We start from the raw sequence: 17,864 nt of genomic DNA on the forward strand, positions 1-17,864 counted from the left end.
AACACGCTTATTGACTAAGATCACTTTTCTTCACCATCTTGACTCGTTTCCCCTCTCGTAATATTATTGATGTGTGTATCTTATGCATGCGGTTATTGAGGCGCGTATCGACCGCATTTTTCATTGTCGTCAAAGTACATTGCCAGTTGTTCTATTCGGTTTCATATAAAAAGCTTTTTCTCCTGCAGAAATGCTGGAATTCCCTGTAGAAGTCTCTTTTTCCGCGTCAATAGTTGGTATTCGTGCACGTGCTTGCTTCAACGTGGATTAATGTCCGACGAGTGCATTTCGTTTTGCAGGTGAAAGTGCCCTCGCATGGCTCTGCAGGTGCCGGGATCGAAGTTATCCCGGTCGGGGCCAGGCCTTCTAAAGCCGACGGCGAGTACGAAACCGCTGCTAACGTTGTCTGACCATGATTGCCTCAAAACACCTACCATGAGTGACATGTTGAAGGTTGGTGTGTTAAAGTGATAATTGAGTTTTACGGCAACTAAAAACCAGCAAATGACAAAGTATTAGTTTAGAGGAACTTAGATAACTGAAAATTAGTTTCGAATCTAGCGTACAATTACAGACTAGAAGGCGCCAAGCCTTTCTACAGAATCTATGTCTACGGACATTCGTCTGTCAAGCCCCGGTTTCTTAGCAGGGGTAAAAGCTGGAGTCAGAAATTCGCGATTTGTGTACCACGTCCGGTTGTGCTTCCAATGAATCTACAGCAAATCACTGCGCGGTAGGATTGAACCGTTGAATCCTAGCACTGGGTGGACGTAAGGGCTCCATCGATTTGTTCACAGTCAGCTGCAAGCGATTGGAAACCGCGCGTTGCCACGAACGCAACCGCCACGCCATATTGCACCGTAAACAGGCTTGAGTAGAGCAGGGTCTAAAGCCGAAACGTGACTTTTCAAAGCTTCAGGGTTACATTTAGTTCTCTAACTTACTATTATATTCAGGACTATCCCCTAGGTAACAACGTAACGCAACGGGGACAGCTGGTTTTCTTATCACATCGATAAGCCTGCGACCCTGCTGGCAGGTAGTAATGAGCGAGACTCTGGGAAACATTTTGATTATTGCACGATTTTGTAAGGAGTAAGTGCTACTTCCGCATCTAATTTATTCACAAGCTATCCCTGCTTCCATTTCTCATTCCACGCCAGGACAAGGCGCTAAGGTTACTCGTTGTATAATTCCAGAAGGACCATCCCTAGCAAGGTACTGGCAGAAAATCTTCATCAGTGGTCTTTCCAGATCGAAAGAATGTCATTCCCCTGCACTCGTTTCCTTGAGCGAATGAGGAATTATGCATGAAAATTTTTTCTTCTTGTCATTTTCCATTAAATGTGTTTAAAAAACCCGAGGAAAGTGAACTAAAACTAAACTAATTTAAGGGAACTAAACTAACTACTTAAGAGAACTAAAATAACTAAAAAATTGTCGTGTCAAGTGGCACTGCTGAAGTCGTTCTCAAAGCTTTCCAGTTTCCTGCTCGTGGAACAGAACGTAGAGATTTTTGAGAGCTTCGCAATGTATATGGCAGAATTTAGCTGGCCTTCCATTATTGTAATCACGATGAATGAATAAAATGGATGAATTCTGCGGAATATTTCACCATTACCAATTTTAACTTATGCATGAGTTCTCTTTGCGTTAGTCATTTTGCACTTAGGACCAACAACGTCACGGAATTTTAGTCGTGCCTGTGGGTCGACGAATTCAAATACGGTAAATGTTTCGATGATGTTCATCAACCAGCGAACTCCACCAAGAAAAAACGAATTGGATTGAAGTACTTGGAATATAATGTGGAAATGGTAGTTTCAACGCTGGACGCTTACAGACACCCACGATTTTGGGATCGCCGACAAAATCCACTCCGATCGCAGTTGACGGAACGCCTCGGATCCATCATTTCAATGGTTTCGCTCCGCAAAACAACCAAGCCTTTTTTGGTGACCATGAGCCCCTTCTTACAGGTTCGTTGACAAACTTTTTTACTATCCAAGTAATTTTAATAATAATATAATTTTAATAAGTAATTTTCACCTAACTCTCGAAGTTTTTTCTCCCCCTTCCGAGTGTTTAACAAGTGAAAGTGGAAGTCCGCGAAGATAGTTAAATATGAAGCGTTCATTACTGCTTGTAATATGTTGTCTTTTTCAAGGACGTTCTGCTTTTTCCTATACAAAGAAAGATACTGGCTGCAGATAGACCAACTATTCTCACGAGCCATACTTATTATAAAATTGTTAGTGATAAGGAACTTAAATGTGAAAGCTTTATACTTTATACTTTTCTTTTTATACAGAGGCCAGAACACAACATCAAAACAATATCGGAAACTAGAGGTTGCTATGTTCCTTCAGATTCTGAGAAGTGTAACTAAGCAAAAAAGGGTAGTAGGATTAGCAGTTGTCACACATGAAGCTATTATCATCGGTTGAGGGAAGCGTATCTTATTAGTGAATTGTGGTAGAAATTGAAGTAAATCTTCAAGATGTAGGGATTGTTTTTAACTGCTAACAACGAAGTCTGGCTTGATCGTGATGTACAATCAGTGGTGTCTCGATTTTGGATCTCTCGTCTTGGTTTCGGCAACTGGTTGTTGTTTAAAACCCTTAATTTTATCAAGATAGCACTTTTTCTAGAGAAAAGTTCAATGACTTAACTCGTGTTTAACGGCTGGCAATGTGTGGATATTGACGGTAAATCCCGAGTGACCATTTTAAATACAAGAGAGGGGAATGCTTGCTTGTCATTGGAGCGCTAGCTCTAGGAATAGGGATAGATGATGTACGCTAAAGCTACAAACGATATATTTTTGGGCCATTGGTTTCTCATAAATTTCGGGATATGTTCCAACTCTATTAGATCTTGCCTCTTAACAACAGAAGAAGCCACGGCCTGCACAGTCCTCATCGTAAAGAGGAGTCCAGCTTTTAAAAATCGCTTAGTTTGTCCGTTCGGAGACCTAGTGAAAGAATTGGTACACGAGGGAGGATGTGGAGAACGACAGAGGAACAAGAGGGTAGGGTCTGCCGAATAGACGTTAGTACTAACCATTAAGTGAGAACGTGTCATAGAAGGGAGGTTAACTGGAAATAAAAAGAGGGGAGTATTTCCAAACATTTCCAAATGACATTTGTGATAACGCTGTTTTATTGGGATGTTACCGTACAGGGAGCCAGGTGAATCTCCTCGAAAGGAAGCCGTTCATACGCAATAATAGCATCTACTTTATTTTAAAAAAAAAGCCGAAAATCTTCAACATAAACGATGGAGTCCTGGAATTGAAGTGCTGGAATAGGGGCAGGCGACAAAGAAGTGAGCGATGGTGAAGGTTTGCACGCCGGCATATCCCTCAGTGCAGCCCGACAGTACGAGGGAAGGTAAGGTAGCGATAAAAACACAGTACATGGTCCAATCATGCTACGGTATGCAGTGATGATCGCTTATCATAGTACGATCTCGATAAGAATTGACTAGTTCCGTGCGTCTTGTGAATTCTTGTCGATATTGATTGCTACTGTGTGCCTAATTTGAACATACTGTATTGTTTTGTTTCCACATGTTAACACGAATACACGGATAGCACAGAAAGTTGCAATACTTGTCCGTTTTCTTTGCAAGGCAGTAGAGACAATTTGGTTATGAACAGAGAAAAGGTTATTAGCGATAGCTAGCATGCACATATCTGACATGTCCTGTAATCCATCATTTGGGAAGTTGTACGGTTTTTATTTACTATTACAGTTGTGCAAGTATAGCGTTATTTGGAACAACGGTTTTTTTTTTGTTTTCACCTCTCTTGTTGTTTTTTTTATTCATACTTGGACGCTTTTTTCCACAAGTCGAGGTTGCTTCCTCTGCTTTACCTGTCGTGAATTGATCTAGTTTTTGTTTCTCTTCAACTCAACATCTCTGTTCCCTAACATTTCAGAGTCTTTCCAGAGTAGAACAGCATTACATGCATGAAGAGAAACATCGAATTGTTGATCTATATCAATTCTTCGTACATTACTACCATTACATTACTTTGAACATTGATGAAAAATAACTTTAGTTGTCAGGATTATTTCCGGACTAATAAAGTGTTCCGGAGTGGATGGAATACTACGCCAATATTGTTTTTAATCCAGTATTAAGTTACGGACGAAAAATAGTTATCTTGTGTTGCCAATAAATTGCGAAGTAGATTCAGTTCCATTTTGCAGGTAACATTGAGATACAGTCGATTTCGCAAACGTCATCTGCAGCTAATTTAACAAATGGAGCAGGTGGGGGCTTATCGTTTTTTTTTTTCTCCAGAATACTAATTGTTCATGTTGTTCTACTTTAGCATCAACATCTCAAAATGGCGAAGTTTGTCAGAAAAACGAGAAGACGACCATTCAGTTCAAAGGATCCATAACTACAAGTTTACCGGTGAATCTAACTTCGGGTGTGAGTTCACCAGGTGCGGTTGTGCATGAACAGGAGGTGTACCATGTTGATTTAATCTTTATTCCATTCATTTTGAAGGATTATCGGCATCCATGTTCCAATTTTCGCCTATGGTTGAACATTTCCTGCAATCATTATCCAAGGTATTATTTCTTCCTCGTATTATCTTGGATTTCAAGTCTATTGAAGATAAATGGCGTGAAAATTCGCTGGTTTTTGTTAAAGAGTAGACTGTAACTGGAGTTTTTGTAGTTATAAACTGACCATGACGATGGCTTTCTCCGTGAAACATCTAGGATGGCAGTAGTACAAATTGCTCATTGTCTCGTAGGTACTTCATCAAGATGATTTGGCACGGGAGAGTTTAGAGATTTCTGGAGTGAAATAGCCTACTCCTACTGAAATTCTATCGCTATGCTTTTGATTTCCTTCGTCTTCTTTCACTGCTTATTGCAACGTTTGCGGGTTTTCATAAGAATTTGTCGCTTGGAATCGTAAGCAATGGTATTGTTTGCGTTTTCACTTCTCATTTCGTTCTTTCTGCTGAAAATTAATTTGACTGCTTTTTTTCAGGGCGGAAGTGGGCTTCCCGAACTAACTGTAGTAGATGCGAAAACACCCGGTGCCAATAATGAAGCTCCTGATCTTCTCAAGGTTGTACGTATACCAACGGAGCTGAAGAAGGAGGACAAGGAGTTGGCACAAATCGAACCGATTCAACGGAACGGTGTGACCGCTGGATTGAAGCCGCTACAACCGCCTCCGGTTCCTGTAAAGTTTCAGGTGCGATTTCCCTCTAAGAAACAAAACTTCGGGCACTCATAGTGCCGTTTATACTATGTATTGATCGTTTACAAATGCGAAGCACTTCAACTTCGAAATTTCTTTTTCGTATATTCCTGAACTTTTCCCGTTATAAGCTATTAGAAGTGAGGCTTATGCGACTTCCATCCATGATGAATTTTTCCGAGACGTAATAAATTATAAATAAAACATTCATTTTATTGGGCAAAATGGTGCGTAACCTTTGTGTGTATTAATTTCATGATTATAGCAACTCGACGCCACACCTGCTGCTCACAGCGCTACGACACACGTCCCACCGGTTTCTCAGCCGCCACCGTCTTCGTTTGCAGATAGTCAATTTAATGGCGAAACAAATGGTGAAGAGCAATATCCGTGAGTTTGTTCTGAGTTATGTCGTCCCTTATTTATTTCAATGTGGTGATCGTTCTGGGGTTCAGGAGTGACGGGAAAGATTTTGGTTTTGAACCTAAGGTTGAACCAATCGACGACTACTCCTACGGATTTGGCGATCAATTGCGATATGATCCTGCGAGTGAGTACTTATTGCGACTACTTATTTTGTTATCAGGTTTATCATACAATAATGAGGATATGCATTCTGACCATGAATATGGATGTTGAAGCTCAACTGATCATGTAGTTTCAGCTTAGCGTTGATTTTAGGCCCTATCTTTGCATATTCGCTTTATCGTCGGTGTCACTGCTTGAGTACCGATTCCCCACCGACTCTTCCCCTTTATCTCTTGACTTCTTTTTTTTCTGTAAGACGTTGTGGGTCCGAGCAGACAAATTATACTTTTTTGCCAGTACTAAAGAACTTTGAGATGCATTACTGTCCTATATAATTTTATTATAGATGGAGAGTTCAATGTTTTTGAGTACCAATCGACCTCAGGTGACGTCAAAGTGAGTGGATTCCGTAATCGCTTGGTTTTTTTTTTTTGCTTCAGTGGTAACTTTCTGCCTATATCAAGATTTGGTGCCCACATTTCTAGATGGAGGGAGATGCTATGCGGAAGTATTCTCAACGTAATATGAAAATTCCAATCCATGAACGGCCGTACAAATGTCCGCGAGATGATTGTGATCGACGGTTTTCGCGAAGTGATGAGTTGACTCGACACATACGAATTCATACAGGGCAGAAGCCATTCCAGGTGAAATGAGAGTTTCTAATCCAATATTCCAGTAAGATTTCGCTCCGTTCTATAAATCTTGTAACAAGCGCCTCTCACCTGTTTTGTTGCGTATTTTGAAATCAATTAAGGCTAAACAAGTGTCCTAAATGTTTGCCGTATACATAATCATTGCGGAAAACGAACGCGATTGTTCTTTTTGGTATAGATCCAGCATGAACTATCATTTGCTTTGTGTCGCTGCCATTTGCTCGGAATAAGCTTTCATCACGAGAACACGGCACTGTAGTTCATTCTCTAAATGACTGCCTTGCTTTGTGCTGTACTCTGAAGGCAGCTATGCGTCTTTTCAGTGTCGGATTTGCCTTCGAGCGTTCTCAAGATCTGATCATTTGACAACGCATGTTCGAACTCATACAGGAGAGAAGCCCTTCTCATGTGACGTGTGCGGTCGAAAGTTTGCACGAAGTGACGAACGTAAAAGACATACAAAGGTGGGTGGAAGTGTTTTTTTTTTTCTCCTTGGTTCCCTACCTTTTCTCCGTGTATTCCAGTCATTTTGTTCTCTTCATCGCTGTATTGTGTAGACGAGAAACGCTTGACTATTTTATTCTATTAGTTCACTGAACACTGAAATAAGGGTTTGAAAGGCCTCATATGTTATATCCATAGCAAATGAGTCTAGAATATTCACCTTTCTTAAGCTTTTATACACGAATAAAATAGCATTAATGTTTGACATATTTTTGGGTAGCACAATGGTGAATATCTGGTGTTCTGCTTGCTACTTTTTTCGGATTTCGTCGCTGGTTATTTCTCAGCTCTCGAATATAGTTCTATTCTTCTTTTCCTAACATTCGTTTGAGAAGCTTGATGCTTTTGAGATTTTTAGCTAAGCTCAGTTTGTCTCAGTAATTGCGGTTGAAGAAATATATCTGTGTTGCCCGTTCAACCATACATTTGTTCCCCAGACGTTTACAAGAAAGGATGAATTAAAAATTAGTGCGTGAACTAATATGTGCAGTATGTTTGTTGTAAGTGCCGCTACCTTCTTCTTTCTAAAACTTCTGGCCCGAGACTCACTTTTTTCTCAATTTTCAGGTATAGTTTGTGTTATTCGCTTCACTTGACCTTTATTTGAAATTTAAGTTATTTTTCGATTGTTGTAACTGCAGTGTAATTTAGGTGCATGCAAAATCGAAATCGCGGCGACCTAGTTTTTCGTCTGGATTTTGTGGACCGGCCTCGGGTGACTCCAGTCAAAGTTCTGTGTAGTGCAGAAAATCAGGACCTTTTGTTGGTCGAGGATATGACGAAGCTATGACCAGCAATGGTTGAAAGAAACGTCTACTGTTTGCGAGAGAAGAGTTTGAGAGACAATGTGCTCTCATAATAATATGTGACGTACTTCGTTTGTTATCCTCATTTCCAAGAATTCTCATGGTCGGTTTCCGAACGAGGCTCAGCTGAGTGCCCATACTACTACTCCGTTTCGTGTCATTAGCAACTCCTATGGGTTACTTCGGGCACGTCGAAAAGGGCGATTTTTGGAGTGCCGTTCTGCATTTCAAGTTCCATTTCTATATTGGCGATTAGGAATTGTCGGCTAATACGAGGTGAAGTTTTCACAGGAAATGAGCACTTATAATAGCAATCAGGTGATTTCACTACGATTGTTTGCGCTCCGCCCAGAGCTGATTTTGGAAACGACAGATTTCTATCAGGTGTAGAGTTTCGCCGATCACAGGTATAATAGAATTGATTTAATCTTGTTTGTAATACAAATTGTTCGCTTAAAGTTTGACTCTCACATTTTCTTCTTAACTCAACAGAAATGCTCCACATAGATTTTGCTTTTTGATGTTTTCTTTTATTTTCCTGATGTTCATGTTTTACTAAGAATTTCACATACTTCGTTACATGTTATATTTACTAACATATCTTTTTGGAATACTATGAAAGAGGTTTAAAGTCCCCATATATGCGTGTGAAAGTCTCAGTGTTGTTTTTTTCTGTCATTGTTTTATTGTTCTCTACGCGTTCATATTTCATAGTTTATTACTCGGTTTTAATCAAGATGCTTTATTTAAGAAAAAAGCCTTAGTAACTCTATAAAGATCTTGTACATTTTCATCCACATATTCTGATGTCCTTGATAGACAGTTTGATAATGTTAGATATACCGGTAGAAAAGTAGAGAAATATGGCTGTTACTTGTAAGATGATGTAAAGAAGGACTATTTCTAGTCATGTTATTGTAAATGCTTATAAATTTCAGGCAAACTGCCGTTAATTTATGTTTAAACTTCTAAATTACTTATGAGATAAACATGTTCTGCATGCTATGGTGTTCGGTGTTCTGGAGGTTGTGGACGTGAAGATATTGTGCATAACTATGGAATCAAGCACTTATATCCTCGAGTAATCTTCACTGAGTTCTCAAAACATTATTCCACTGGAGTAGGAGAGGTCAGGTGTTTGCAATTAGTAATTCAATACATTGTTTGCAGGATAGGCTAAACTTCTCACTTGTACGACAGGATTTTTCAGGAGAAGTGCGTCTATAATTACTATAATTACTAATTATTTCAAAAAATCAATGTAAAAACTTCAATATTTAGTGTGACGTTGGGGTGCAAAAATGTAATAACACTTGAAGAGAAGTTCTAGGGAGGGCTTTCAAAGAACATAGATATTACAATTCAGTTTGGTTTGCTACTACGTGCATATTTTTTTGTATTCAGGTATGCTTAGCTAAATTATTGTTATAAGTAGATGTCTAGTAAAGTACTGTTCAACATTTCGTTTGTGGTAAAACTGTACCTACTTCACTTTCGCATCCGAGAAATGTCACATGAAATGAGCATGGAATCGTACCAGTGACGATAAGGAGGAAATGAGTCACAAAGTCGTTGTTTTGAACGACGACAGGAGATGTCTAACATCTGTTTGTCGCCGTACATCATTGCACAAATTCACTCTCTGGATTCATAGGATCGCATGTAGAACACTGGATCAATAGGTTGAACATTCTCAATCGATCGACGGAAACGGTCCGTAGATAGCATGCGTCGAATTTCGGAATTCTAGATGCCAGGAAAATCTAGATTAGATGGAACGCTTTCAGGGAATGTGGGCATTCTGGATACATCCTAATTGCAGAACTACATAATTTAAATCCAATTCCATAAATGAGCAATTCATCACCTTTTTTGTTGCACGCGATAATGAGCAAACTCTCAGATTAACTTCCGAAAGTTCTTCTTTTAGATATTTCGAAAATATTATTGCACATATGATTTCAATTCCGATACCTTTATGCCGGAAATTTTTTTTGGAGGGGAATACGATATTTTCTATTCCAAAACTAGCAATGCGCACATAATAGTTTTCAATTTAATTTTTATTTCTTTGTGGTCGTATCAATGCTGTAGGTTTTTTCAGTTTTCATTTGTCACTTTTCATCATAAGTATACGGTCGTTTCGTATATACACTGCAAATCGTTTGCAGAGTAATAAATTACAATTGAGGAGAGGGTTGTTTAATGGATAGAGGGGATCAATGGATAGTTATCTCAAAATAAACTTAATTTCCAGCAATTTTAGTATTACTTTCAGCATGAAAAAATGTAGTGGAATCTAATTAAAACTAACGAGCATTCTATTTCTTTTGCTTTCGTTTATGGAATAGCAGAAAATGAGTCTCGTGCAATCTTGCACATGCAATAACGAGATGAAAAAAATGAGCAAATCATTCCAGAGACAGACAGGGAGTTTGTACTTGAAAGAAATTAAATGTAATGTAAGAAATAAAAGTAAATACTGGAAATTGAATGGTTTGAAGACGTTTAGTGAATTCCAACGAATTTAAATCACAGGTAGAATCAATCAGAAGGAAGATATATTCCTCAAAAAGAAATCCTTCTTTGATGTCCAAAGGATAAACTTTTATATTCGAGCTTGTTTTTAAACGTAGACAACCATGAAGTGGATAAATACATACCTATCTGAAATGGTTCACATAGACATTTGGCAAAAATCTATTAACAAAAGTTTATGGATCTCACAACACTTGTTGTCTCGTTTCATGATGAAAGTTAGGGATCGTCTAAGCAGCATGAAGTAATCCGAAGACTGATTACTTAATGGAATATGTCCATTTACTGTGGCTAATCTCTTTAAGTTAGTCATTTTATAAGTAGCTAAGGATTTCCAGTTATTCTACTCTGACAGGAGAATGACAGAAAAAAAAACGACTGAAGTCAATTAAAATAACGAGATAAAATGAAGAGATAGATGATGGTTTGTATATTGGGCACGAATTTGACATTTTGTACAAACTATTTCGTATTTCGAACACATTTCCCAAATATCCTTAGCAATCCAGAAGCTTTAGCAATGCTGTTGCAAATCCAGTAATTTAAATACAGAGTAAAATCGATAAAAGGGACATTTATATTTAGCTTAGAGTGCAATTAAATGTGTGATTCAACGTTTCCAAGCATAGGGATGAGATAAATAAATCGTTTGAACTTTTGTAACAACTTCGAACATCTGAATCATATTAAGAGAAGATCTAGAAAAAAAATCTTGTGAAGCGACTATTTAATAGCCATACATTGTATACTTTAATTAGCAATTAACGTTTTTCACAAATTTTCATCAAAAACGTGTCAAATCTTCGACACAAGCACCCTAGACATAGCAGACTACAGGTATTTATAGAATGGTATTAAGGTAGTAAAATGTAAAGGATTATAACTACATAGAGGATTTGTTTTTAGTCGAACAACATGTTAAATCGAACTTTATAGAGTAGATAATGTAATACAATGTAATTTGCTGTCTGTTTGTGTATCTCTTTCAGTTTTTTTTTTTCATTAAGAATCTTCTATGCACTTAATACATAATTAAGGAATGGAGTCAAAGAACATCCTTTCCTGGCTTCATCAAAACATATCCATCCTCATTATTCCCCTCAATTATAATGGCAAAATTTAACTAAATGAATATTAACTTCATTTTCGTTGCAGAGGGAACGTTACGACAAAAATGTGATGAGGATATTTTTCGACTAATGGCACGCAATCAATGAATATTTCCGCACAGAAGAATATTAGCGATTCAAATTTTAGCAAAATACTTTCCATTGAATTTAAGCATATTACATTAGGCGTGAATTAGTGATTTGCTCCTTCTTCAAAGACTAAATTTAAAAAAAAACATGCCAAATCTACGAGCAAGTTCTTCTAAATAGAATCATATCACAAAATAGTGTATTATTCTGATAGATATATAAAGAAAGAATTGTTTAAAAAAATATTGAGAAGGGTGACAAATAACATCTCCAAATGAGATATTTCCCCGTTCGGAAGAAAATTCTAGAAGACGAAGATCAGAACAGTGCAGTGTATTCATTAAAAAAAAACACGACTTCCTGAGATTTTCGTGAGTAATCCTGGACTTTTATTGGGTCACACAAGTTCTAGAATGGCGTAATGTGCGAAAAATTGTCTAAAATCATTTCGGATTCATGGATAAGTCATGGTTTCAGTCGAAAAGAGATGGTAGATTTGATCTACGAATTGATTCTTCAGGTGTCGATATGTGGACCTTGACCGGTGCACAACCACTCGAGCAGCAACCGCTTCTTATTGATTGTTTACTTTTTCGAGTGTTGACATGTTGTTGCTTCCCTGAAGCCCCTTGTTTATTCCTCTTGTTTTTTTTTCTGGATAAGTGACAACATGACCGTACATCTCTAGCTGTATACTCTATACAGTGAGGTATTTTAGTCATGTCCTCTTCTCGTGTTTTTCACGTGCAATAATCCTCAGAAAATTTATATTAAGTCAAATAATTACTTAGAAAACGTTTTTCTCATGTTGCTTATTCGAACAAACGACAATTTTCTCATAGTAGGTAATTGAGGAAATCGTCTAAATGACTCTTTTCCAGAAAATTTCACAATATTTACGCGAATCATTTTTTAATTCCAATTGAGGGCATGTGATTGCCTTACCCAATCTTGTAAAGGTTTCTACAGGAACTGGACCTACTAAAAATGATCATTCCAGAGGACAATCGGTGCGATAAGATGCGCCTCTTATTTGATAAGATGCCCCGCCAATTCCATAGTTCTCCGACTTATAATTTTAGAATTAGTGCATTTTTTTTTCGTTCTGGAAGGGTCTTTTCGGACTTGCTTTAAAAATTGTCTACGGAATGAGGATCGTATGTTTCATATATTTCAAGCAGTGCATACAACATTTGTAGATTTTTCAAATGTTGTTTTTCTAAACGAATCCATACTTGGTTTTTTACGTGGTGCCTCTTAAACAATCAGTTCTGAAGATGTAATTGAATAGCTCAAAATTCTCGAGTAAATGCTATGAGTTTGTTTCATGGATTATGACGTTCTTCTAACGTCTTCTAAGACCCTATTCACTTGCTACCACCAATGCCATAGACGGCAACCGATTGGTTGTGGATACTGATGTGGATTTTTCTTTTTTTGTTCATGCTTTCCATAGCGAAATTATTTCTATATTCCGCCCTAACGAAAACATCGTGGCAATCAAAATACTTTGAAAGTAGACCCTTTTTATAATACCATAATTAGCCGGGAATCTGTGGTCAAAATTGGACTACCGGTATTAAACCAATACAAGTTAACGGAAATCTTTTTCGGTCACCGTAGGGTTGTGGCGCAGTATAAACTGAAGAAGAAATAAAGAAGTTTGATTGAGGGAAAGAGAAAAAAAAATATTGAGTTTCACTGATTCCATGATGCTTGAAGCGAATTCATGAGTGAGAGCAAGCGAGTATCTTTTCTAAAATTGAGTGATTTACTTAAAATTCGATGCTATTTCACTTGAATGTAGCCACGTTATTATCTGGACCTGAACGTTATAATCTAAAACTGCTTCTTCTACTTTGGAGAAAAATTAACTAGACTGCCAGGAGCAGTAATATGAAGGATCCTTCCGGTTCACTAGGATTATAAACACTCAAGTACCTCCTTTCAACCGTTTTCATATCTCGAAAGTTAGATTATCGAGGAAAAATTTAAGGGAAAAACAAATTGACAACTATCCAACTATCCTATTCACAACTATCTTCTACACAACTATAGCTAACTCTATGAGGTCGTAATTAGGACTCCCACGGCTGTCTAACATTTTCCAATCCGATCAATAACGTACGCTGAATATTTATGACTGATCGAGAACTACGGACGCTCGAATTTATCAAACAGGACTGTTTTGAGTGCTTGGTAAAAGGTTATTTTTCCGGAAATTCCTCTTCGTTTCTTTCAAGAGTAACTACTCTCTTTGCTATTTGGTCTCGTTGGCGTCCTTCATTCTCACTTATAAATTCTCAGAAGTTTGCTTCCAACCGTTTATGGTTCCCATCACTTCTCATATCGGTAAAATGTTAAGATATCGTCTCCTATGAATGTGTTTAAGGTCCTGAACTAATGCTCATGAGCAACTCGATGCACTGAAACCAGCAGTTTAGACCATGGTTCAATGAGTGTGGAATGGAAGAAGTCAACGAGAAAAATGAAAGTACATCTTCTGACATTGAAGAAGTCACGCAAAAAATCGTTCTTCATGTGTACGATGATGAGTCGCGAGAGTTCACGTCACTTACTACCTATCATGGAATGGTAAATGGATATCTGGTGCATGATTTCTCTCACAGATGTGTTTCAAATTAATAGATTTCAGATAAGAATCTACTCTTCGGAAACATGGCCATCGCGAATCTTTTGGTCTCTTGTGGTTGTGACATGTTTAACACTCTTCATGATACACGTAAGGTTACTAACGCTTAACAAATTCCTTTTGAATTTGAGAGCTTTAAAAGATTCGGTAAATCGTAGTCTTAAGCTAAAATATTTCCGGAGATTACAGATTTTTTCATTTTCAAATCTTAAACTAGATCTATCCACAAGAATATACTCTGGAATTCTCTGTCTTATTTTATTCCAAACCTCCAACTGATTTTTAAAACCGCCTTACTGAGTTTTTTAAGGGAAATTTTCTTTAATAACTTCCCATATGTGGTTTTTTTTGCCGTTTTCCAGATTTCCTAGTGATTTTACAAATTGGTTCAGAGTGGACTCATGCTCCTTTTTTACCACTCGCATCCCACATTTTTTAAAACCACGAACATATTGCTTACCGAAGCGTACTTACCGCTGGTTACTGTATGCAAAGTGGGAGGAACACACCAGTGGAGGAAATATCCAAGTAGGCTTCACTTTTGCTAATTGCTGTTTTTCGCTTTCTCTTTGTAAGGGATGCAACCAGCACGTTTTTAGGGTTGCAATCTCAGGAACACCTGGTGTCTCTATTCAATTCTATGTTGGTTGGTGATTCGCTCGATGCTAATGATATGCGAAAACTGGAACTTCTGGAAGAATTATATACGATGACTGAAGGGGAGAACTTCAACATGAACGAATTTCTTAGGGAAAATAGGTATAATAAGGCACTACATAGCTATGATCTCGGGAAAAGCAATACAAGTTTGCGCTCATATAAGTATCGTTTTCAAGGGTACAATGCGAGGAATTTGTGAAAACCGTGCGTATCGGTGACCGACTCGTCAAAAATCATTGTGCAATATCGCATTGGTCGCTTACAGATGTTGGATATTGTAGCACTTTCGAATGGAAAGAGGTCTCTTCGTCCTCACATCCAATTCGCATAGATGTGGTTAGTGAACCTGATGGTAAGAATGTGGCGGAGGTTAGGACGTCCACAGTGTTTCATGAATTCCGTCTTTCAGAAGTCATAGTATTTCATGTGCATCCGGAAAACACTGCATTCGCGTCGAATTCAGAGCGTATCTACGTTCCACGAGGGAAATCTGCAAAATTGGTCATTCAACCTAAAAAGGTACAGATTTTGTCGTATGGCAAAAAAGGCACATGATTAGTAGACTGTTATCTCCAACAATCTTTCCCTCTGATCTCATAAATGCACGTTCATGGGTGTTATACAGTCGGGTCAAAACGATCTGAAACCTCGGGAAGTTGCGTAAGCGGATGTGCTCGAAGCAGCGCGGTGAAGCCAGCGGTTGTGATCGGAGTGGTACCCTCGCTTGCGCCAGTTCTCTCTACAGACCGAGTGCGAACTAGCGATGGTCCCACCACGATGGGAACCGCTGACTTCGAGCACAGCCGCTCACGCATTTGCACCAGGTTTCAGTCGTCTTGAGCCGACTGTGCGCTGTCTTATGTTTACCTACAATACTCGTCAGTTAGAGAGTTTCATGGTCTATCTAAATTTACCCATTTTCAGAAGATTCACCTTAGGTCCGGTCAGTGGGGTGACTGCATGGCTCAACAAATTCATACGACTACCTACTCAGAAACACATTACACCAAGAAGAGTTGTGAAAAGTACTGTATTGTAGAAAATTATATACAGCGGTACGTTTCTCATATTTCGTCTGACCACTCAGTATTGATTGACATTGCTGCAGTGCTACATAAGAGAAATTGTAGATGCGGTTGTGTTCCGTTTTTCGCTGATCCTCAAAACTTAAGAGCCTGTAATCTCACTGAAACTATTACATGTCGTGGAAAAGGTAAGGAATATTATACTGCAGGGAAATACTGATACTTGTTAACAAACTACTTATCTGTGTTTGTTCCTCGTTTTCCGGCTCGTATGTTACATAGGTGCTGAGAATGAGATTAAAGTGTTTTTTTTTTTTCTGACCAAGATGCCAGAGGGAATTTTCAATGAACTTTACTCCTCTGGCTTAGTTGATAGCCGACCTCTGGGCTCTATATTTTGTCTTAATGCTTAAAACACGAAGTCTACTTCCTCTAGTGTTTCTCACCCTTCCGCTTGTGGTGAAGTTGGCAAATTTTGAGAACTAAAAGTTTTCCCTCTACCTATCATACATATATATAAGGCATTCAGTATACAGAATTCTTGCGGCAAACACAAGTACGTCTATCAAGCAGTATTGTTTCCAGATGCAATTGAAGGGAAATCAGAGTGCCACTGTCCTGTAGATTGCGATCTTGTGGATTATTCACATTCGCTATTATCCTATCTAAAAACCAGTCAGAGGTAACTTTCTTCCCTTTGCAATCTTAATCACAATATGTGTAACTCATAAAGGTTTCATCTAGGAATCTGTCATCTATTGAAATCCAGATGCAATCACGTCAACTACAAGTAAACGAACAAATGAAGCGAATAAAAGCTGTTGATCTGCTAAGTAGGTGTTGTTATGATCGATTTGTGTAGTTGGTCAGTTTTCCAAGGACAACGTTTGAATAAGATCTTCTTGCCAGCTTTGTGCTAACTGCTAAGCAAACATTGGTGTTATTTAACCAAGCAGATTCTTTCAATAATTCAGGTTACGTGGCTGGCAGCATGGGATTGTTTCTAGGTATGAGTTGTGTCACATTGCTAGAGATTTTCATCTACCTTTTCAAAAGTGTATGGGGAGTTTTCAATGACCAGGTAAACACCGAACTTATATGATAAACGCAGCATCCAAGCATATGAAAAAAAAAAAAACAGATAAGATGTTCCAGAGGCACAAAACATACTACCTCGAAAATCTACTCGGAGTGAACGACAATGACAGTTCTGCGAGTTCTCACGAGGAAATTGTCATTACGACAAAGACTCGGAGGTAATCGATATTACGTTTGGAAGATGTGATTCAACGGTATCCGTCATTAGGCGCTTCTCAAGCAGTTAGTCGTGGGTCTCCACGGGGCTTCACTAGGTGATGTGTTGTGTTACGCCTCAAGTTAGGATTGGGACTTTCTCTCCTTATGAGCACAGTTTTGAGAAGAAAAACAGAATGATATAAATCTTGTAATATAGTGTAGCAGAGCAGTTGCACGAGTTTTCATGGATAATAAGTAAATTAGAAGAGATTTCCAGGAGCTCTGTCGTTCTTTCATCCGCACCGACAGCACCTGTTATGCCAACGGTAGAAGACGAAAACATCGAGCTTCTGGAGAAACCAAACGATCCTCACCGTTCTCGTCTTAAAGTTAGTGTCTTTTTGTTTTTTTTTTGTACTTTTAGGATTATTTCAGGAAATAAATAGTTGTTGTTTCAAAGAAACGTCCAAGCGTTTTTCAGATCGAAATTGTACGCCATCCAATGGGAAGACGAAGATCGTCATATGCTCATCATTTGGGTTTCTGACTCCGAGAAATAAAAGATTAATCGAGCAAGTCGTTCTTCAGTGTTTTCACTAAATGATGCATTCTTCATCACCGAAGAAAAAGGTAGATGAATCGTGCTAGGAGCGAGGCATTTCTCAGCCTCATGCGCAACTTTTCAGCGAGGTTCATTTCGAAAGCGATGGCAAGGATTTCGACTATAATGATCATGAATAACTGATGGTTTTTTGCGCTTCCCCTTTGCAGAATGGATGAGCATGTATCGATGATGTGTAATAACGCACGCAACTCATGAACGA

The 17,864-nt window shown here is 38.4% G+C and overlaps 2 protein-coding genes across 4 annotated transcripts; both read left to right on the top strand.

Annotated features, from left to right (window-relative positions):
* Positions 1-315: 315 nt before the first annotated feature.
* On the top strand, positions 316-7,664 carry RB195_026244 (uncharacterized protein; the record flags this gene model as incomplete). Its single annotated transcript, XM_064214705.1, has 12 exons — positions 316-453; positions 1,844-1,979; positions 4,218-4,280; positions 4,343-4,459; positions 4,525-4,589; positions 5,020-5,229; positions 5,501-5,625; positions 5,691-5,785; positions 6,110-6,159; positions 6,249-6,410; positions 6,743-6,883; positions 7,575-7,664. 12 exons carry the CDS (start codon positions 316-318, stop codon positions 7,662-7,664), a joined length of 1,392 nt encoding a protein of 463 aa, XP_064070586.1.
* A 1,055-nt stretch (positions 7,665-8,719) lies between these two features.
* RB195_026245 (uncharacterized protein) lies at positions 8,720-17,785 on the top strand (the record flags this gene model as incomplete). 3 transcript variants are annotated; one of them, XM_064214707.1, is made up of 17 exons in its annotated part: positions 13,933-14,061; positions 14,123-14,209; positions 14,512-14,647; positions 14,719-14,878; positions 14,956-14,983; positions 15,061-15,115; positions 15,189-15,298; positions 15,704-15,834; positions 15,910-15,992; positions 16,390-16,486; positions 16,549-16,637; positions 16,779-16,885; positions 16,960-17,060; positions 17,318-17,429; positions 17,522-17,579; positions 17,629-17,670; positions 17,727-17,785. In XM_064214707.1, the coding sequence occupies 17 exons, from the start codon at positions 13,933-13,935 to the stop codon at positions 17,783-17,785; spliced, it is 1,584 nt and encodes a 527-aa protein (XP_064070588.1). The 3 variants fall into 3 exon arrangements, with proteins under 3 accessions (XP_013302501.2, XP_064070588.1, XP_064070587.1); XM_064214706.1 differs by having other exon boundaries at positions 14,956-15,131; XM_013447047.2 differs by lacking the exons at positions 17,629-17,670; positions 17,727-17,785 and adding an exon at positions 8,720-8,754 and having other exon boundaries at positions 13,911-14,061; positions 14,956-15,131; positions 17,522-17,587.
* Positions 17,786-17,864: the final 79 nt, after the last annotated feature.

This window comes from Necator americanus, chromosome X, assembly GCF_031761385.1.
Source record: "Necator americanus strain Aroian chromosome X, whole genome shotgun sequence".
Classification (NCBI taxonomy): domain Eukaryota; kingdom Metazoa; phylum Nematoda; class Chromadorea; order Rhabditida; family Ancylostomatidae; genus Necator; species Necator americanus.